The sequence below is a fragment of the Rattus norvegicus genome, chromosome 2 (genome assembly GCF_036323735.1).
Source record: "Rattus norvegicus strain BN/NHsdMcwi chromosome 2, GRCr8, whole genome shotgun sequence".
Taxonomy (NCBI): Eukaryota; Metazoa; Chordata; class Mammalia; order Rodentia; family Muridae; genus Rattus; species Rattus norvegicus.
In genome coordinates, this window is record NC_086020.1 from 172133077 (window position 1) to 172155567 (window position 22491).

Genomic DNA, 22491 nt, shown 5'->3' on the forward strand with positions numbered 1-22491 from the left:
TTCCTACTTAACCAAAATTTGGGACCATAAACGTTTACAGCTTTAAAGAGAGTCTAAAGACTGCAGAGGACAATGGTGTGATCCACACATCTCCTCCCCAGCCCCCATTTCCCATCATGAGGATTTGTGGTGTCCAACTTAACCTACCTACCTACCTACCTTCCTACCTTCCTTCCTTCCTTCCTTCCTACCTTCCTTCCTTCCTTCCTTCCTTCCTTCCTCTATTATAAGCACTGCTCTGTCTATAAGGACCCCAGTTTCTGAGAGTGGCTGTTTTGTCTACTGTGCATAACTAGGTGTAACCTAAAGGAGCTCCTGGGGACGGGAACCCTGGGATCTCCATGCTGGTGGTCCAGGGTCTACAGAACTGCCTGACGTTCAGGGACCCGGGTGTGCAGAGGTGGGGTAGGTGCATCTAAATGAACAGCTGGCAAAGTTGGAGCAGGGGCTGGGCATTGAGGGAGCTGAGGAGATTCTGACTCATCCAGTTTTTATTAGCATCCAGACTTTTAATAAAAGTCACACGCTTTTAACCAAAGCTGTTGAGAAGACCCACAAGGGCTTTTACTTGGTATTTTTGGATGTGTCTCCGGTCATGCAGTTTCTCCTGCATTGAGCTGCAATAAAGGGCATATCTTTCAAAGCTGTTGTTGAGCTCCTGAAAGCCATTTGTATAGCTCCTGAGGTCTTCCTGGATGACCTCAAAACAGTCATGCGCCCTAGACTATGTATGTGCCTGTATTTATAGTCCTCACATTTGACGGCTGGGGGTTCATTTCTTTTCCTTCTAAAAGGAAGCACTTGGGCTGGCCTCTAGTGGGAAACTGAGGTTGTAAACAGCTTGATCTTCTAACAACCCATCTCGCCCTGAACCTACAAGGCTCAGATGACTGCCATTTCATCTGCCCAACCCTAGGGTTGAGGGGAGCTAGTCAGGCAGAGGGAGAAGAGAGGCAGTCTTCATGATGGCTGGAGGCCTGTGCTCTAGAGAGCTGTTTTATATGCCCGCTCATGCAGTAGACACAAGACCACCCCAAACCAGTGGACCTAACATGGCTATCTGATAATAGCTATCTGATCTATGCATTATCCTAATGGCATCCCCATATTAACTTTGCAAAGCTGTCTGCTGTCATCATGCATCTGACACTGCGGCAAGCACATGAAACTATTAAAAGCTAGAGAGGGTAAGTAAACCCTACTCCAGGAAAATCCCCATCTATTCCCAGGATACCCACCATAGAACATCCAGAATCCTTCTCTCTCTTAAGTTTGCCCTAAAGTGAGCTAGCCAGAGACGGTGTGACTGTCTCCGTCTGTCTCTCTGTCTCTCCACACTCTCTCTTGTGTGTACTTAGACCCTGTAATGAAGTTTCCCAATATTTTCCCCTGGTCTCACTTCTGCATTCCTGCTCTGATGCTCTGATGATAACCTGAAAACTCTGGGACGATGAGCCCCTCTGTTCTGTCCCTGAGAGGTCCCCAGCCATAATCTGCTGATGAGAATGTCACTGGGCAAAACTGGACTGGTAGGGGGGGTGGGTGTTAAGCTTGAAAGCCTACAAAGGGATTATTGTGCTCTAAAATGGATTGATGTACGGTTTGGTTGGGCAGTAAGGATGGGGTTGTGTTCACAGACCATGCTGCAATATACACCCCTCTTTCCCCTCAACAGCCACAAGCACAGAACTGAGACTTCCTATCTGGTTAGCCAGCTGCTTCCATACTCAGCCATCGATACGTTCTTCGAACTGGTCCTTCTCTTCCCTACAACTACCCAGTGACAACAGGGGTCTTCGGTCACTCAAGGCCAGAGACCTCGGTAATAGGAATTCCTTTTGCTGAAAGGGAAGCCACTGGGAAGGCTACAAAACGTTCACAACAGTTCTTGTCTTCCACAGGCCTCTAGAGTATGGAGGGAGCCATCAGCTTGATGCAAGCTCTTTGAAGCAGGATATAAAAACATGAAGGCAACAGTCAGGCATCATAACATTTTATGGTGAACTGAAGAAACGCAGGCTTGCACAGGCCGGTTAACATTTCAGAAGACATGCCGGTGCTTGACCTAAAGCAAGGCGGCCCACAAGTGGACTGAAAAACAATACTAGCTCTCTCTCACAGGGCTTGAGGAGAGTGATGAAGACGTTTTTTTTTTTTTTTCCAGGTGGAATAAAAACAAAAACAAAACCCAAAACCAACCAAACAAAAACACAGCCAAGAGGATGGGGACCGAAGCATTCCATGTGGAGCCTCTACTGTTTTAGTTACCCTGAGAGAGGGGAGGACCCCTGACTTCAATTGGAGAGAGACTACGTATGCCCTTGGGAAGAAGGCAGCGTGGCTCTTTTCAGCCTGGAGCCGAACTGCTTCCATGAGCCAGGCATAAGGCTGCAAAGAGGACCAGAGGAGGAAAACACTGTAATACTGAGATATCAGCAGGTTAACAATTGTGAATGCTTCCTTAGCTGGGTGAACCCAATTCACCACCAGCAAGCAGGAATTCACAGTAAAGAGTGAGCTCCAAGAACTAAACAGGCAGAGTTCTTTCTAGAATAAACCAAGGTCGTTGTGGAGGTTGCTGGCAAGGAAGTCTGAAGTGGCCTGGACTACAAGGACTTGTGTTGAAGGGGGGGGGGGGGAAAGACTTGTTTTCATTGCTCTGCTCATGGGCACAAATAGTGACTCTGAAGTCTTGAAAACCCCAACACAGCACTACAGCCCATTATGTCACTGCGGTTTTGTTTTAAAAGGACAAAGAGGCAAGTTAGAACCCGAGCCTGCTGCCAGCCTCAGTGCTGACTTTTTCCTCTCCTTGTGAGTTTAGGCACCATCTCAGTACACCAGTTTGTCATACTAAGAGCTGTTCATCTTACTATTTCTAACTAATTCCTCTTACTTTACAGCTGGCTCAATAGGAGAAAAACGCTAACTAAAAGTCACAAAGCAAATCCCGACTTTTTGAAAGGTAAATACTGAGATGAGGGTGGTGGGGATGCTATCCTAGGGTCAGACCCAGACGAGCAGTATCGCCACACCTCACTAGCAGAACCTCGGATTATGTTTTTATAAACCTACACACAGGAAGTCTCAACAATGAGTGGGAGTCTGTCCTCCAAGGAGAGCCTGCTGGCACCTGACTCAGGAACCATGTGGTCCTCTTCAGGGTGTCGGTGGGACCAGGCAATAAAGGTCAATGCTAGCCGTTCAGCAAATACTCATGACTGTTTACACTCACACTTACAGCTCCCGGGATAGCAGCAGTTCTGTAGTAACCATCACCATGGTTAGACCTCCCTGCCCAAACACTGCGGGGTTTCAGTGTCTTCTTTTATGAGTGGGAGCCAGTTAGGACATTTGGGTCTAGAGTAATGCTCCCAGTCTTATCTGGGAGAGGATGGGTAGAAGAGGGGACCTGCGAGAACACACATGTCTAGGATTCATCTTTATACAATCAGGCTACTCGATTAGCTTATCCCTGTAAATCAGGGGAAAACCTGGCTACCTCAAAAGGTACCTTTTCAGGTTAAAAAAAAAAAAACCCATTAAGCAGTCAGGTAGAATTTAAACTAGAAAGTTAGTGTAGGAAAGTACTATACTATACGCTTGTTCACGAGCAGAGAGCACACATTCGAGACGGAAGGAATCATTCTAACTTGGCTAAAATTAAGTTAGCTTTGTTTTGGGCCTAATTCCCTTGACCGTTCCAATAGCTAGTTAGAGAAGAACTGAGGAGAAGGGTGGGGAGTGCCCGGCTTAGGGAATATGTTTGCGAGCTTCGGTCTCGCTTCCTGGACACATTCTGTGCTTTCACGGGCCACTGCAGTCCTCTCTGCTCCTTTCACATGCTGGGGTGGGCAGTACCCATTCTAGAACTACGCACTATAATATAGAAGTGTCACTGACTATATTAAAAAAAAAAGCCATTGCCACCCTAGTGGGAGAAAAAAGGTTTGTTAGAATCCTATTGCCTTTCTAGAGCAAACTGCCACTTAAAAATTAATTTTATTATGAAATTTTAAGAAAAGTTGATTACTACTGTTAAACCCCACATACACACCACCCACCTCATAGCACTTTGCCATTACCTTTTCCTGCTGGGCACCTAAGGACATCCCTTTAAATCCAGCACTTAGGAGGCAGACGGACGTGATCTCTTGAGTCCTGGTCAGCCAGGGATATAGAGTGAGCCCTTGTCCAAAAACACCGAGTGAAAAAGGACGTATGGCTATGCACCAATATGCTGCAACCAACCACTTTAAAGGCAAAGTTCATGCTCCTTCCACATGTGCTGTGGGCACACATCTAATAATGTTATCCCCATAGTGGCAGAGCTAAAGACTTCATGCGAAACCTCTCACGCATCAAACACATTCAAGGTAATCAGCTGTTCTCTCAAGGTTTCATACAGCTGTTTGGCTTTTTAAACTACGAACTACAGAGTCAAGTAAACAAAACTGCATGTGTGCCTTTTCCTCAGAGGGCGGTGTCTGGCCATAGCACTTGCATATTTCTCAAGGAAAGTTGTAATTACCTCCCCTAACTATAGGTGATATGTATAGGTGTATATGTACTTTACACACACACATACGCACGCATGCGTGCACGCACACATCTTTCTAGCATAGTCAGAAATCATTTAGAGGGAAAATAAATGTGAGTGTCTAGATAGCTCAGCAGGTAAAAGCATTTGATGCCAAGCCTGCTAACCTGAGTTTGGGTCCTGGAACCTACGTGGTAGGAGGAGAACTGATTCCTGCAGGTTGTCCACTGTCCTCCACTTGTGCTGTGACACTGATCTGTCCACACACACAATAAGACAATGTACGCATTTTAGATGAGGCATCATATATAATTTCTCTTGGGTATTTTCCTCCTTCAAAAGTGTCACCACTTCGCATCTCTTTTCAGGTAGCTCAATGGGACCATTTACCACCGTTTCCTACCTCACTGCTTGTTGACCCCTCTATGAGACAAGCAAAGTGACTTTTCTCTTTCTGCCACAATGAGAGTCTGTAGTTCCTTTGATGGCTACTTCAGACACCAAAGACACCAAGACAGCATGAATATGACATGGCTTGCTTCTCCGTTTGCTATCTATGCTGCCCACATTTTACCCTGACATAATTTATACAAACACACCGTGTTTGTATAAACAAAGCCAGAAGCAGAACAGTAAGAAAATCTGTTACAGAAGGTCACCTCTAAGTGTGTGTGGTCGAGGGCGATGTCTGATGTCTTCTCTGTAGTTCGGCATAGGTCTCTGAGAGGGTCTTCACTGAAGTCAGAGCTCTCCCATTCACCTAGCACGGTGGCCAGCAAACGTCCGTCTCCACTTCCTCAACGCTTGATGTTACAGGCAAATGGCTCCACAGTTGGCTTTTATGTGGGGTATGAACTCAGGGCCTCGCGCTCGCACAGAAAGCACTTTCTAACTGAGCATTTCCCTAAGCACCTAAGCGGGCATCTTACTCCTCTCAGACCTTTTGTTTTGTTTTTTTCCAGATAGGTTTGTTTGGCTCTGGCTGTCCTGGAACTTACTCTGTAGACCAGGCTGGCCTCAAACTCAGAGATGCCCCTGCCTCTGCCAAGTGCTGGGAACAGGGTGTACTACCACTGCCTGGCTCTTAGGCCTTTCCTGTGACTCAACAATTCATGGTCATCTGAACAGACTTCATTAAATTCACGTCTTTAACAGAAGGCTGTATTTCCCAAAAAGCATGTGGGCCCTAGTAGAAGTTTTAAGTGTTTTTCTTTTTGGTGGTCAGTTTCACAACTGGCACCCAAATTCCCAGCTCCAACAGTGTATTAGTAAACTAACAGCAATGGTGGTGGCTTCTCAGACTGGGCCTAACTTCTCTTCCCGGTGCGGATAGAGTAACAGACAGTTCTTCCTTATTATACATAACCCTGAAGTGCAGCCTTCGTGTCTAGTACATCTGGGGTGGACCACTTGGCAGTTTATCACGAAGAACCATTTATGCAAGGAAACCTGCTGGGCAGGAAACCTTTAAGAGAAAATACAGAATTTAGTGAAAGTGGCTTAGATTTTCTATTTTAATAATAGCTCCTGTTACATTGTAATAATAGTTAAGATTGTATGGCATTGGGCTGGAGAGATGGCTCAGCGGTTAAGAGCACCCGACTGCTCTTCCTGAGGTCATGAGTTCAATTCCCAGCAACCACATGGTGGCTCACAACCATCTGTAAAGAGATCTGATGCCCTCTTCTGGTGTATCTGAAGACAGCTACAGTGTACTTATATATAATAAATGAATAAATAAAAAAAAATTAAAAAAAAAGATTGTATGGCATTGGGAAAGCAAAACTAATTCAAAATTAACTACATCTTTGATCAGAAAACAGTGAATTCATAACTAGAAAGCCCTAGACCAACATAAAAATTTGTAATTAAAAAAATCAGATATATATTTATTTTTTTATTTATGTGTATGTTGTGCTCACTAGACTTATGTCAACTTGACAAACTAGAGTTATCATTAAGATCCAGCCGTGAGGCATTTTCTTAATCAGTGATTAGGGGGCACACACTGTTAGGGGGAGCAGTCTCTGGGATCATGGTTCTGGGTTAAGAAAGCAGGTTGAGCAAGCTGTTAAGCAGCACCCCTCCTTGGCCTCTGCATCATCTCCTGCCATCAGGTTCCTAACCTGACTCCCATCACTGATGAACAGCAATGATATGAAAGTATAAACCAAACTAACCCTCTCATCCCCAACTTGCTTTTTGGTCATGGTGTTTCACTGTAGCAACAGACACCCTCATTAAGACAGGAGTACATCAGTGTATGCTATTTATGTGGTGCCCTTGGAGGTAAAAAAAAAGGAGTTGGATCCCCTAGAACTAGCATAGTCAGTTTACAAGTCTCTGACATGGGTGCTGGGAACCGAATTCAGGACTTCTGGAAGAGTAACCTGCTGTGCTCTCTCTCCGGTCCCTTACCCCCACTGACTGACTGACTGACTGACTGACTGACTGACTGACTGACTGTGTGTGTGTGTGTGTGTGTGTGTGTGTGTGTGTGTTTATAAGAACATGCTTGTGTGTGGAAGGAAGTCAAAGCACAAGTTGCAAGAGTCCCCTTCCACAATGTATGTGGTAGTTTGAGTGGGTCTGGTCCTAAGTTATATGCTTGGTCCCTAGGGAGTGGAATTATTAGGTGTGGCCTTGTTGGAGGAACTGTGTCACTGCGGGGTGGGTTTTGAGGTCTCTTATGCTCAAGCTTGCCCAGTATGGCACACAGACTCCTTCTACTGCCTATGGATTAAGATGTAGAACTCTCAGCTCCTCCAGCACCACGTCTGACTGCATGCTGCCATGGTGATAATGGACCGAACCTCTGAAACTGTAAGCCAGCCCCCAATTAAATGTTCTCCTTTGTAAGAGTTGCCATGGTTATGGTGTCTCTTCACAGCAGTAAAACCCTGAGACACACTATCTGAACTCAGGTCATCAGGGTGCTCTTGGTGTTGACAGTTGATTAGAAATCAAAATCCTGATCAGCTCTGAGAAACAAAGATGCCGTTCCGTGGCTCTGGACACTGCTTTCTTGTTAACACCAAGCAAGTGCATCCATCTCGTTACCACGTCAATCTCTAATCGAACTGTAAGGTTATATATATACCAAGAATTGTCTTACACCAGATGTCATGATTTATCAGTGCCCTTATTTTATCTGCCTACCTGGACACATCAGTCTTTCAGGTAAAGTCAATGTGCTTTGTCCACATTTGCAGGGGTTAGGGAGGCAATCTGGGAGTGACTTTAAAGAAGTCTAGACTTAACCAGACTGTTCCGGCAAGTCTGGGGTCCTTTCAGACTCTGGTTTAAAAGAAGGAGGGCCAGAGAGGTGGCATACTGCGTGCTGGATGTGCAAGCACGATGCAGTGTGCACCTGAAGCCTCAGCACTCGGCCTGACTGGGAACTGGTTTCCTCAGTGTCTGTTTTCCTGGAATAACATCTGTTTTAATGTGAGAAGAGCCATGCCCCACCCCCATTGTTCTGAGGCTCATCTCCAGACTCCTCAGATTTAGTTTATCTTCTGGTCAGCAGCTCCCTTTAGAACAGCAACACCCACGAAGTGATTGCTGATTCAATAATCATTTCACTTTCTACATTTTTGCTTAAAATATATGCTCAGTTCCTACATATGCTTCCTACATATGGGCACATTTTACTCCTGAAAACACACCAGCAACATAGAACCGTCTCTGAAGTGTGCATCCATTCTGACAGCCTGTCCTCTCTTCTACAAACAGACCCTAAGAATAACCACTGGTTAAGGGACATTTCCACCCGAGTTTATCAGACCAACAGCCCAGCAGCTTAGGCACCTAACTTCAGGCCTGCCAGGTGACTTCCTGCAGACGGCAAGGGAGCCCCTGGTCCACTGCTGACTTTTATTTGCTACAGTAGCTGGGAGCCACCTGTGAAACCAAATGAACACACCACTGTCTGGCACGAGGCTGCACTTCTCTTCCCTACGTGCTCACTATTCAGAAATCACTGTTGTTTTTAGCTTTTCTGAAAAAAAAAATCATTACTCCATGAGTCTATTAATATTTAGCTCCTCCACTACAACTGTCACTGAAATCTGGTGAGACTGCATGTGTTCAGCGCCTGAGAGATTCAGACTGAGAAGAAACAATGACTTAGAGGATGGCAGAGTAAGAGAAGCACCTTTTTCCCCTTAAAGATCAGAAAAGAATATTCTCTCAAGTTCCAAATAGTTACTTCTCATTTAAAATTTTGAGGCCAGGGCAAGTGGATACTGCAGCAGCCACTTTAATAAGAAGACAGGATTCACACAGAGGCACACTCGGAGTGTAACTAACCATTGCAGGAAGAATAAAATAGAGTTCTCAGAGTACAAGTACACAGGAGGGAATGATTTAAAACAGGCTCACGACTTACAATCACATCACATTATATTAAGCACTCAAAACAGGCGTATTAATAAAAAAGACCAGCTAAAAATGTAACACATCATACAGTCCACAAAGGTCACGTATGACAGTAATTTTAAGTACTTCATTTCGACACAATAGAAATAACAGGTGAAGTGGTGTCTCTGAGAACACTCATTTATACGTATGACAAAATCAAGGAACTTTACATTTAACCAAGATTACATCACTGAGGAACCACAGTAGACACGCCAACCACATACATAAGACCAAGTGCTGCACAAGTAACCCAGCACCGGATCCTCCCTTCCTATGACCGCCACACACCTTATACAATCTTTTCATGAACCAAGTGGAAAACATTCTCCCATCATCCCCTTCTTCAAGAGGAATCAAGAGAAACCAAACAAAAAATTCAAAAGTTGGTTTCGCCATCCTCCTCAGGTGTGGTTTTATGAGGACAAAAAAAAAATCCCTCCGTTACAGAGGAATTGCGTCATCTGTAGGAGTTTCTTCATGTATGTACAATGGTTGGGCAAGAATTACTGCATCTGCGAAGGCACATGTCTGTGATTTAAGGCTTAAGTGGTACAGCCACGCATGGAAGCCAATGAACATGGTCTGAAAATTCTCTTCTATTAAAATGGAATTTACTCCCAAACTAGCTGTTTAATGTACAAATTTCTACTCTAGAAACTGCTAAGAATTTCCATTCTGTCCACATGTAAATAAAAAAAACCCCAAACAAACAAACCTACCCCTCTTAAGCAGATTTCATTATAAATCAAAATTGCAAACACAACTGTCAAATTCATGAGCTTAAATACGTTGTAAAAATTATGACAGTGTGACTCCCGGGCCTTTAAAAATATCTAAACAAAATTACAGTGTTACAAATTAAATTTTAGAGTGTGTCTGCAACAAGCTATGGGCCAATCAATCATTTATTCAAGCTGTCCCTGGGGTGAGACTGCAGGACACCATAAAACTTACTCTGCAAAATAGCTTCTTTTTTTAAAAGATAATACACAAACATGAACTTCTTAAAGATGTTGAATATATTCATATATAAAATATCTGACACTGATACAAATCATGTAAACCTCCCTTGGAAAACTATAGCTGGCCCTCATTTCTGGGACCCAAAAAGCCTTGAACTTTTATCTTGTCAGTGCAAATCTATATTAAATATTTCAAACTACAGAAATAGCCATCAACCCTCACAGTACAAAAAGGATTTCTCAAAAAGGAAGATTATTATGTTTAGAATTATAGAAATTATGTTTACATAAAAATCACCTACCTTCCCATCAAATTTAACAGCTCAATTGTTACGGTATGAAAAGGGAAATTAAAAGCTATCTGTGCAGGAGCCACTACGATGGTGGTCACCTCACACCTCCCACATTACTTCACTCTTACTAGTTTATTAGTTGTTTAACAATACACTGTCCTTCTTTCCTGGTGAGTTTACTGTTCTTCAAGCCAAGACGGGGCATCCACTCCTGGGGTTTTCAATTTGACATGGAACTGCTTGAGAGTCTGTTCAAGCTGCTTCTGATTCCCAGCAAAGTAGGCAGCAACAGCACTGTGGAAAAGGGCCAGTTGATTGCGTAACACCTTAACCTGTGGACAGGGCGGAGAGACGGGCCAAGCATTATAGCATGGGCAGCATACGAGACAGTGAGATTTACTACACCTCTAATTTAAGTGTCACCCAAAGAACCACTCTAATATAATGACAACGTTCACAAACACCGAGTACATAATGTCTGCTCAGTGACCTTTTCACTACCCAAAGGGGACAGGTCGACTTAGATGTTTTGTTTTTTGCATTGCAGGAGATAGAATTCAGGAACTTGCATTTGGCTAGGAAACTACTCTACCAATGAGCTAATACCCAGTCCTGTTAAAATTTCCAAACAACATTATTGAGAATATTAACAAAAAATACCATCATATTTTTTCCTGGAGTTAGGTGTATTTAAAGCATGAGAGGTATAGAAAAGGGAACATTAGCATGCTACAATACAGCACCAGACGCACACCAGCTATAGGCAGCTTTGAGACAAGCTTTATATAAATCTGAGGAGGCCGAGTACTTTTAATGCTGCCCAGAAAGTCAGTTTATTTAAACTCATATAACAGTTATTTCCAACTACTTATTACTTATAGTGATACCAAGAACACACCAACACTGTTTTTAGATTGACTCTTTACACACCCCTGTGAAAAGGAAAGGTGAACACGTAAAGAGCTGATTATAGAGCATATAAATGACTTGGTAAGATGGGAACACCTCTACATGCAATGGGAAAAGATTGTAGAGTTATTAACCAAGGAATATAGAGAGAGGCACATGGAAAACTTCCTGCATCTTTAGTTATTAGGAAAATCTCTATGAATCCCACATTGTGACCCTACCACTGGCAATGATAGGAGTGATGAACTCCAGCACGGTCTGTGGAACTGTGAGTGGAAAAGCTTGTCAGTCTCTAACAGTTAAGCACACGACTCATCTGTGGTCCAACTCCTCTACTCCTAGATACTGACCTAAGAGAATGAAAACCTAGGTGCATACAGAGGGATGCTCGGTCAGGCTGGGTTAGTGAGAGTCAGGGGATGATTTACTCGTGATAGCTTCAGAGCAGAAACACTCAAATGTCAACCACAGTGACTAGGCACATTGGGGCATTCCCATCGGTGGATAATGTTCAACAACAGAAAGAAACAAGTCACTGATTAATTCAACATGGGTGAGCTGCAAGAACCCAAGAGTGTAGGTTGCTTGACTGCATTTTTATAAAATTTACAAAGTATTTTTCCCTCTGCCTAAGGCTTTCCCAGCAGTGACCTACCAAGGGCTCAAAGTTACTCTCCACTTTGCTCAGCTATCAAAAGTACTACTATACCTGTGCTTTTGTGCTTCTATTTCGTAGGATTCTTGAACTACATAGCAAATGAGGGACCACTGTATTTTGACAGTGAAAGACTGCTAGCTGACTGGCACTGTGCTGTGCAATCAGGCGCTGGGCCTGGGACTGCTCTCTGATGCACTGCACACTGCTTTGGCTATTGAATAAAGAAGAGCTGGGCTGAGACGATGGCCGGGTGGGAAGAACACGAGCTATGTGAGCATGAAGAGGAGCATTCAAAGCCTTAGCAACTGCACTAAGGGGAAAGGAAAGAAAAGAAAGGAAAGCGAAGCAGCACTGTATGGACACCTACAACCCGAATCTTGTGGGCACTGAGGCAGGAGGCCACTGGGGTTTGTTGGGCACAGCCCTGCTCCATGTTCAGTGAGAGATCTTGTCTTAAAGGAATAAAGTTGAGAGCGTACAGCAGGACACCCAAGGTCCTTCTGTGGCCTTTGCATGCATGTATGGGCCACCCCAAACTTATAAAGAGAAACCATTATAAAAATTAAATAGTATTAAAAGAGCAGTTGCAAAACAATTTCAAATGATTCAAATTTATAAAAATCTTATTATAGGTTAAACAACCCAATTTGAAAAAAAAATTCCCAAATACCCAAAATCTATATTTTAAGTGTTGATTAGGACACCAAGTGGAAAGTCTCCTTCCCACTAGACCTCATGCATGGTCCAAATGCAGGACCGTACATGGCTCGCCATTAGGCTACGTGTAAAGGTATGTCCTTGAGTATCCCCTGTGCTTAGAACTAGGCTTCTTCCCTAACACTTCATCGTACATATGTGACTATTCCAAAATGCAAGAAATCCAAAGTGCACTAGTCCAAGCAGACCTAAGAGACGGCATCTACACTTGTGATATCTGCAACATCTGCACTATAATAATGTAATAATTTTAACACTGTACAGAGGTATTTCACTCAATAGTGCACTAAGTACATTTATTAAATAAACTTTGTATTATTTTACTTAACCTGTTTCGTTGGGGGTGGCACTGAGGGCTGAACCAAGGTCTTATGATTTTGAGGCGCATGCTCTACTACTGGGTCCTGTCTCCAGACCCATAGGGAATCTTCCAAAGAAAAGAAACAGAAAGAAAAACAAAACTTCTCAGTTCAAAAAGCTAAATGCCCAAGCTAGACCTCCAGGAGACAGACTGGAGTGTGAGGACTTGGGAATGTCACACTCCTGGATGGCTGCATGCTCTTTCACCTAGTGTAGCAGCCAGCACTCACGAGACCATAAGCATTGGAGAACACTTCTAAGCAAGAATTAGAGACCAACACTGGTGGCAGAGCACGCCCAAGAGCAGCGGTAGTGGAGCAAGAACCTCACACGAGGGTTGGAGCAAACAAGAGAGGCTTTCTGAAGCTATGAGGACGATGCTGAACCTGTGAGTGTGTGTGTGCACACTGCTAAGGACAGAAACCAGAGCCTGTGTACGCCTGTCTATCCATAAACTACATCCCGAGCCCCAACACTAAGCTTTCATAGGTCTTTCTGTGCATATAAAGCAGAAAAAAAACTTAATGAACTACTCATATCTTTAGAAAAAACTCTGTGGTTAAAGGGATACATAAAACAACAAAAACAGAGACTTACCAAGAGCAAGATGGGTAACATAACTATTACAGGCAAAAATGTGACAGGCAATTTGACAAACCTTTAAAACTTAACACCACAAAGAAAGAAAATGAAATATACTAAAGCACAGTGTGCTCTGTTACAAAGAACCCTTATGAAGCTCTGCTAGTGAACAGACCAATGAGACCTACAGGAAGCCACCAGCATCATCTGTCAAGTGCCCTAAACAGACCACACAGTGCTTAATTGTTAAAGGCAGAACAACTCCCAACACACACTACTGAGGCAGAGAGGAACCAGGCTTTCTTAATGAGCTACTCAAAGATGACACCAGACACTTCCTCCCACCTCCACAGCATCCTGGGAAGATTAGCACCATGGGGGTTGCTACAGAAAGTCCTATGGGTGAGCACTGCCCTGTAGACAGTAAGGCTAGACCACAATCCTCATGCACACCAGACTGCTGTTCAACCCAAGAGCTACACCTCAGCCTTACACACACCTAATTCAGAGAATTAACTTAACAACAGTCATCACCCAGTTAAAATAAGTTATTAGTCTAAATAAATATAGTCATATTGTGAGGCACTTCAAAGTAAATTACCCAGTAAGTCTAGAAAATAGGAGTTACATTAAATATACCCAATTCCTGGAGCAAAAGACTAGCTTCAGCATATGCAACAGGCCATCCTGTAAGAGGTGCCCAACTGCTAGGATATTAACACCCTGCTACTTCAAATCGACATTTTGTTTTTTCCTCGTCTGTCTCTCCAGGAAGACACTAGAAGAAAAAGCAGATCTGAGTAGGCCCTCTCAGCCTTCCACTAGGCTCCTGAAATATCACGTCATTATCTCACATGCCTGTCAGGCTAAAGCAACTATGGGCGGAGAAGAAGAAAAACTATTAAGACACGTGGCACTGGGAAGGGAGTGAGAGCAAGAAGACAGTATGGTCAAGTGAGGACAGAAGAGGAGAGAGCTCCATGTCTGACTCATGTGATTCGATTCAGCAAATCACAGCTGAAGCCTTAGGAAATGGTAGTAGAGAGCTGAGAAGGCACTGCCTCCACCATCTCAAGTGCACGCACAAACATGCACGGACGCACGCATGCACGCACTTACTTATCTACAAGTGATGGCCGGGCATCTGCAGCCTCAGCTTCTCCAGCTGTGGCAGAAGCATCTCAAGAGCTCATACTTTTGAGGCCAGCCAGGAGCACACAGAACACATCTCAAACAACAAACAAACTGTCAGTGCAGAGGTTTCCTCTCCTTAGAGATGTCTGCTGTCTTCTATACTCTTGACTTACACCATTAGTGCCCTTCCTCCATCCTCCCTTACCTCCCACATGGCTGTGTTCGGTTTACAGATTCTGTCTCCCAAGGTCATCCTCCCATCATTATATTATCATATATTATGTATTATTATATTTTCCCACTATTCTTTTAAGAGCTGTACCTTGAACAGCAGTGTAACAGTGTGCTTAACTAAAAGCAGGACTCTGGAGCCAGTTAGGAGGCTTGAATTCTAGTCCAGTTGTGAGACTTCAGGCTTGTAGGAACACGGTCTAAGAAGTGTGTGAGATTTCTGAGTGCTTGAAGAAAACTCCAAGGGAAAGACAAGAGTCTTGTGACTTCAGCTTCTTCAGAAACACAAAATTATTCTTATGTTTTTGTACCCCTTCAGGGTATCAGATAGGAGTGAATTTACTTCAAATTATTCATCACAACTGGCTATTATTATTTGTTTATATGCCTCTATGGAAAATTATGTTTTTGCCACATGTGTCTTATGCTTTAAGTGCAGCTTATCTATCACAGGTGGCCTGCCCTTGTGATTGAACTTTACTCACATGACTCCTCTTGACCCTCTGAGTATAAATTGTCAGATGCTCTGAATAAAGTTGGCTATTGCATGAGACTTTAGTCTCCCTCATTTATCCATTCTATTCTCCCAGGTTCCACTGGCTCTAGAGCAGTAAGCACTCTCTAAAACAACAAAATTGTGGATTACATAGATACAAATATGTAATATACAAAACCCTCCATTTACAGACTACTCGCAGAGCAGTGTTCACTGACTAAATGCTGGGCATATGGATTCATTGGAGGAGTGTTTCTGTGAGGTAATTAAAGCCAGCAGCAGTGACAACACAACACAATGCTTTACTGAAGGGGGGCCTGGTGACATGGGAAGGGGGCAGGTGGGAAGGAGGAAATCTGAAAGTTGTTGGAGGAAAGGAAGCCATGCACGACATTTGCTGGAGCATCTGAGTTCTTAAAACTAATTTTCAAAAGAAGCTGGGAGAGTTAGCAGGAGTCTTCTAGAAGAGTTTGACAACCATGGATGGGCTTGAGAGCACTGGGTACACAGAGGCTCAGAGGCAGGCTAGGGCAGAAATGTCCCAGAAATGATCCAGAAACACAGCGAACAGAATCCCTCTCACTCCATTACTCCATTCCTGACCTGGTCAGAATTAGTTCTGTCCATTCAGGTGTTCCTGAATCCAGAAGGACAAACAGTGTATTGGGAGTGTGGGCAGGTATTACTGGTAGTTAACTCCTTAAAGTTCTCTAACAGACGAGAGAGCTCACTGAGCTAGTGTCCAAGAGTGGACAGAGTCACGCAGAAAGTCCCATGACTCTGGCATTTGGACACTATGCAGTATAGAACCAATTGAAAACAAAGTCCCATTCTCACTCACCATTATTCACAAAACCGTTTTCTTGAATAGCAATGCATTATGACATCATGGAAAACTAACTTTTAAGAAAAATTATGAATCTAAAGTCTTACACAAATTACAAAATTCTGATCTCATTTTCTTAAGAGAAATGCTTTAATGAAATTTAAAAACTCCAAGTTGAGCTTTAAGAAGGAAGAAAGGCTGGGGCAAAGCTCATTCAGAGTACCTGCTTAGCATGTATAAGGTCCAGGGTTCGCTGTTCAGTTCCACAAAAGAAGAGAAAATCAGGATTTTAAGTTTAAGAGGACAGAAAACCAAAATGTTTTTTAAACCCTTATCAAGTTGTTTTTCTGAACACACACAACAAAGCACAGACGAGTTCTGACAAGGGCAAAGTGCCAAGTCATGACAAGAACCCAGAATGCTCACAAGAAGCAAAAAAAGTTAAACTCAAACCCTACTATTCACCTGAGATTCTACTCTGAACTCTTACTAAGTGTAACCAACCCAAGGGATAGAAACTACTAAGGCTTAGCCCAGGTCAATAGTGCCCCATTTCAAATCTCAAACTGACCACTGATACACAACACAAAACCACAAAACCAGGCAAACCAACTTGAAGATGCTCAAGGCTAGCAGTATCGGCGAGATATGGAGCGGAGGAGCCCACACCACCATTTATAGAACAGGTACGGTCTAGCACCATGGTTTAGAAGTACACACAGTTGTAGGTGAATCCTCTCGAAAGTAAAAGGCAGGACTATTTATTACATCTCCTCTACCATATCCAACAGAAACCCAAAACGCCAACCTACCCTGCACATAAGCTGGCCACTTTTAACCAGGAAGAATCAGAAGACATGCATGCCTTGTAGTCCTAGCATTTCAGTGAAGACAGGAGGAGGGTCAAACTCACAGTTACCCTCAGCTATTCTGTGAGTTCAAGGCTAGCCAGCTGGGCTACATGAGACACTGTTTCTAAAACCCGAACACCAATCCCTAAACCTACCAACCAACACATGTCCTTAGAACACACCACTTTGCTGGAAATATGAGCAAGGCTGATAAACTAACCTGGTCAGTCTGGTGTGCCTGTCCCAGCCACAACTGGATGTCATCTCGACTCATCTTCTGCAAACTGCTCGAAGCAGTTCAGGGTAAGATTTGGATAAGTCTTATTTCAAAATCAACTCTCAACTCACAGTTCTCTTTGCTCATGTTATATAGACTTTTTTTTTTCTTGGTCTGATTTCTGAAGAGGGAAGGAGGCAATACCACAACCACTAAACACTTCTCCACTACTTGGGTTTAGAAGGAAAAACAGTAATGTGGACGCTGGAAACCACTATCATATGTGCAAATATGATTCCTACTTTGTCCTTTAAGAATGATGGGAGGTAACTCGCGCTTATGTTAACTCACTTTCTCTTTCTAGCACAGAAATGATCACCAGGCTCTAAAGCAAAGCAGGGAATTACAGGCTGTGGCTCTCTATTTGGAAAGCAGAACTCTTACTTTGAGACTTATTCTGGAGAAATGGTTAGGCATGTTATTAAAAAGATAGTCTAGCTGTATATATTTTGCTTTTTCTTTAGAAGAAAATTTAATTTGAAACATCTCTTTGTATGTGTACACATATACCAGAACAAACATGGCCTAATCCAAGGACAACCCGAGGTAGTTACCTCTCCCCTTCCACCATGTGGCTCTCCAGGATTAAACTTGTTATTTGGTTTGGAGGCAAGCTTCCTTACCTGCTGAAACATCTCATTAGTCCAGTATCTGTTTTAAATAGGAGGGACTGATTTGTTTGTTTGTTTGTTTCTGTGGCTTTTTAGGTGAAGTCTCATCATCTCACCATACTGCCCATGCTGGTCTAGAACTGCCATGCTAGTTCAAGGCTAGCCTGTTCTACAGAGTGAGTTTCAGAACAGCCATGGATACAAAGAGAAACCCTGTCTAGACACCCTAGAATGAAAAGCTCCCTCCTGGAGGGAGGCTCATAAGGCTCCCAGGAAAGCTATAACTATCTTAAGACACTAAACCTCACCACAGAAGAATCCTTATATCCACACTCATCGCTTTACTATTGACAACAGCGAAGAAACAGAAGCACCAAATGCCTATCAACAGATAGAGAGGATGTGGTGCCTATATACAATGGAATCTTACTCAGCTGTAAAAAAAAAAAAAAAAAAAAAAAAAAAGGTATTTTTAGGAAAATGGATTAAAAAACCAGAAATCATTAGGTTAAGTAAAAGAAAGCAGATTAAGAAAGACAAATGCTGCATATTTTCTCTTACAAGTGAATGAAAAAAGGAAGTAAAATGGAAAAGAAAAGAAACATGATGGTTCTAGGTATGGCGGAGGGAAAGTTTTATTATAGAAATGGAGAGAGCAGAGTCAGAGGCAGGGACCCTGAGCTATGTGAGGAGAGGGGGAGAGGGGAACCAGGCGCAGCAGCCAGGAGGACCAAAGGAACAGAGAGTGGGTAACCAAAGCGTTGGTAAGATATATGGGTAAAGGAATGTTCACAGGATCCAAATGTAGGCAGGTCACATCTGGACACTGTCAACAGGTCCTTCTGTGCTCAGCATCACACACGCTTCTCCCACCTCTATCATTTCATCTCACTTGACCTATGTGAGTGAACACATCAAGTACTCACATTCCAGTTGTGAAAGCAATTACACAGCTGATCACTGGCATGGATACTAAGACACTAACAGACTGGCATTCTTTTGTTTGACAATAAGAAAAACATTCCAAGAATATGCTTCTAGAGTGCTCCTCTAACACTCATAAAATCCCAGGTTCAATCCCTAGTTCCACACAACCCGGGCTGGTGCCACTCAAGAGGCGAAGGCAGGACACTCACCAAGGGACACTGTCAAGTACCTGCTGAGTTTGAGGTGGCATCTGTGGCTAGTACACCCTAGGTAACCACAGTCATGTGCCTTAATCTCTGGCACAATCATTTTAAACTCTGAGGTCTGCAGCTTAGCACAAGACCCGGGCTCCAGATCCCAGCACTAGAGAAAAGCCAAACTAAGTAAACCAGATGTGGCATTCCCCTTGAACGTACTTGTGGTGAGCAAGCCAAACATGGTCCTCCACGTTTTCCGACCTCAGTTCCTAAGTGCTGTGTTTCCCCTGCAGTTGTCTGGGTATGCCAAGTCAGAGCCACAGTGTGTGTGTGTGTGTACAAAACAAACACTTTCTAGTTTCCATGCATTATTTCCTCTGCTCAACCATTTTATTTAGCCCTCTGAATTTTTCTCTGAAAAATAAAATTTATAATCCATACATGAAGTAAGATGGTAATAATGGATTAGAAAAGAAATAATACACTTAGTATTAAAAAAGAACTTCTACACTAGGGAAAGAGTTCAATGGCAAAGTGCCTGCCTAGCATGAATAGCAACAAAGAAATCCCTGACAAGAAGGTTACTATTTTATGCAAAATACTCTGAGAATAAACGACTATTGTTATATCAACCTCAGACTCAGAATAACCGATTTATTTACAAGAATAGCTGATTTTTTTAAATGTGCATTTTTTTTGCCATTGAACACTCTATCCAAAATCCAGTCTATCTTTCTCTGACCACCCAACATCTTTTAAGTCATTAAAATATAAACTAATGAAACAAACCAGGATTTGATGGTCATAGCTAATTAACAGTATCTTAAGGTAAGAGTAATTTTATCTTTCTTAAAATCAAATAAGCCCCTAATTTTAGATTTATACCCTAAATGGTTTTATTGGATGATTTCAAACATTTAACCCTAACCCCAACATACTCATAGCTTTAAAATACCTGCCATTTGCCTTTTCTTTCCTAGTGCTGAGTTCTAGTATCTAGAACACTCAAGCACACTAGACAAGCTCTACCCTTAGCTACACTCCAGCCTCAGAGTGACCTCAAACCATCTATCTCACACTCTCGGTGGTTCCAGCACACAAGAACTGTGTAAAACAAATGGGCTGCTCGAGCCAATCTGCTTCTCTAGACCAACAATAAGCACAGACAGACAGTCAGAGCCAGTGTTTGAAGCCAGTGGGCCAGGCTTGATGGCACGGGGAAGAATGCACACATTGTAGTGAATGCTTGAACCATCACTGAACATCATGAAGGCTTAAAGGACTCAGTACCTATTTTCACGGACTATGCAGTCACCAGAAATGTTGGTTTTCATTCTTTTTACTAAAGTGGCCTATATTTTGCTTTGAGACTTGAAAGAACAAATGGCGGATAAACAAGCTGCTTTAGGTCATGAACCTCAAACAACATTATTTAAAGGTCTAAAAGAAGAAATGATGAGAGGTGAAACATTCCAAGAACCTAGTTAACTCGGTCTTCACTGCTATGAACAAACAATGAAGGCCACATCCGAGATTAACATGATTGTGTAAGTTAAAGGCAAGTAATTATGTCATGGATGGGGAGGGAAGGCAGAAACATACATTCTTACTGAGGGAGAATAACAAGTTCAAATATGACCTCAGTATTAGGGGAGGCACACATACAGAAGTGTACAACAGTGCACACTTGCAGCAAGAGAAAAACGAGGGAAATGAAGGGACTTGGGAAGAGAAAGACACCCTTCTCTCATCTGGTTTGTGTAACCAAGTCTAGGAGATCTCTCACAACATGAAAGGGAATGCATACTGTGCTCCTACGGGCCAGAGCCTGTGTCATCTGATCTTAAGCATCCGACCCTGAGCAATGCACCACAGACTTACCTCACAATTTCATTTATGAGAGGACAATTCTTTATGATAAGCAGACCACTTTAAATTTTTACTTAATTTTTAACCTTTGCGTAATCTTCTAACCTACATATAGATTATATTCTTTGAGCAATGTAACTTCAAAGACAATAAAATTGTTAGGACACTCAAGATGTGCCCCTCTTTCCTGACAATCCCACACACAAGTAGTCTTACCTCTTAAGTTTCCCTGCCATCCCAGGCCTGGTAAAATCCAAGGTGTTTGCTTCTTTTACCTTTGACAATCACACTTGATATCGTGGCTCCCTTCAGCCCTGAATTTCATTTTGTTTGTCTGAGATATGGTCTCACTGGAGCTCAGACTAGTCTCTGGGTACGTGGTGTAGACTGACCTCAATGTAGTGATGGGTCCTCATACCTCTCAAGCCTCAAATGCTGGGACTGCAATCTTTTGTGAATCTTTTCTCCTCCAGTGCTAGGGACTGAATTTACGCTAGGTAAGCACTCTGTGCAAAGCTCTGGCCCTGAAATTATTTTCTGTGGTGTAATAATTAAGGACCAGCTTTATCAGAGTGCTGGTCCCAAGGGCAAGCTCCTCAGCTAGAGGCTTAGTGACTTTCTCTGCTGCCACTCATAATACTGTTTTGCCAAAGCACAGCAAGGCTATCCTAAGAACATACTGCAAACACCTTGACTTTTAAAACAGAGCAAAGAGTCTATCTTATGGCCAGCCTCACTTTCTGTTAAAATTTTAAAAAGGAGCCACAAAAGTACTAACACTAAGACCTAACAGCACTGCCACAGACTGAACATTCCATACGGGACTTTCTGCCCTGATTTTATGGACTATTTAGCCACTCACTATTTGGCCTCTCATTTTAGGAGTAGTTGGTGGGGTGTAACTCAGCTGCAGGTGCTTGCCCCTGAGAAGTGTCACCACGGAAAGCTACAAACCAGAGAACCAGGACAAACCACCCCAGCCCCACAGAAAACTACAAAACCAGGCCCTTCAACCATCACACTGTACACAACTACACTCAGGACGCTGTTCTTAAAGTCAGCACACACTGAACAAACAAACAAACAAGCGCTGCATTGTGTTTTGTTAAAATCCAATTCCTAAATAGATTGTTTACATCTGTGTAACACTGAGCAATTAATTCAGAAATATTTTACTAGAAGAACCAAATTGAACTGAAAGCTGTTGAGGCAAACTGTATGTTCCTTTTGTTCTTGTTAATTAAAAATAAAAAGGGTAAACGTTGTTAAATCAAACAGTGCTGCAAAGTTCTCTCATAGATCCAAGTCCTTTTTGTTTTGCTTTGTTGTTGTTTTTTTGAGACAAGCTTTCTCTGCATAGCTCTGGCTATCCCATAATTCTCTTTATAGACCAGACTGGTCTTGAACTCACAGAAATCCGCCTGCCTCTGCTTCCCAAGTGCTGGGATAAAAGGCATGCACCGCCACCTCCTGGAGCAAAGTCTTAAATTATAGATAATGCTTATAAGTAACAGTTTGACAATATCTCATAATTTTAAACCATTAAGTAAAAAGGATAAAAGACCACTCTGAAATCTAGCTGACAGTAACCATCCCGCTATGGCTTGAATACTGTGCCCCCTCAAATTC

At 42.9% G+C, this 22491-nt stretch overlaps 1 protein-coding gene across 18 annotated transcripts in view; it reads right to left on the minus strand.

The window, feature by feature from the left end:
* Positions 1-8785: 8785 nt before the first annotated feature.
* The window catches only part of Arfip1 (ADP-ribosylation factor interacting protein 1), an 82603-nt gene continuing 68897 nt past the window's right edge, over positions 8786-22491 (minus strand). For 17 of the 18 annotated variants that reach the window (XM_006232545.5, XM_006232539.5, XM_039103009.2 and 14 more), the window contains one exon: positions 8786-10549. In XM_006232545.5, coding sequence (XP_006232607.1) covers positions 10394-10549 — 156 coding nt within the window. In that variant the 3' untranslated portion in view covers positions 8786-10393. The remainder of the gene's footprint in view (positions 10550-22491) is intronic. The other variant, NM_021763.2, reaches the window with a different exon arrangement.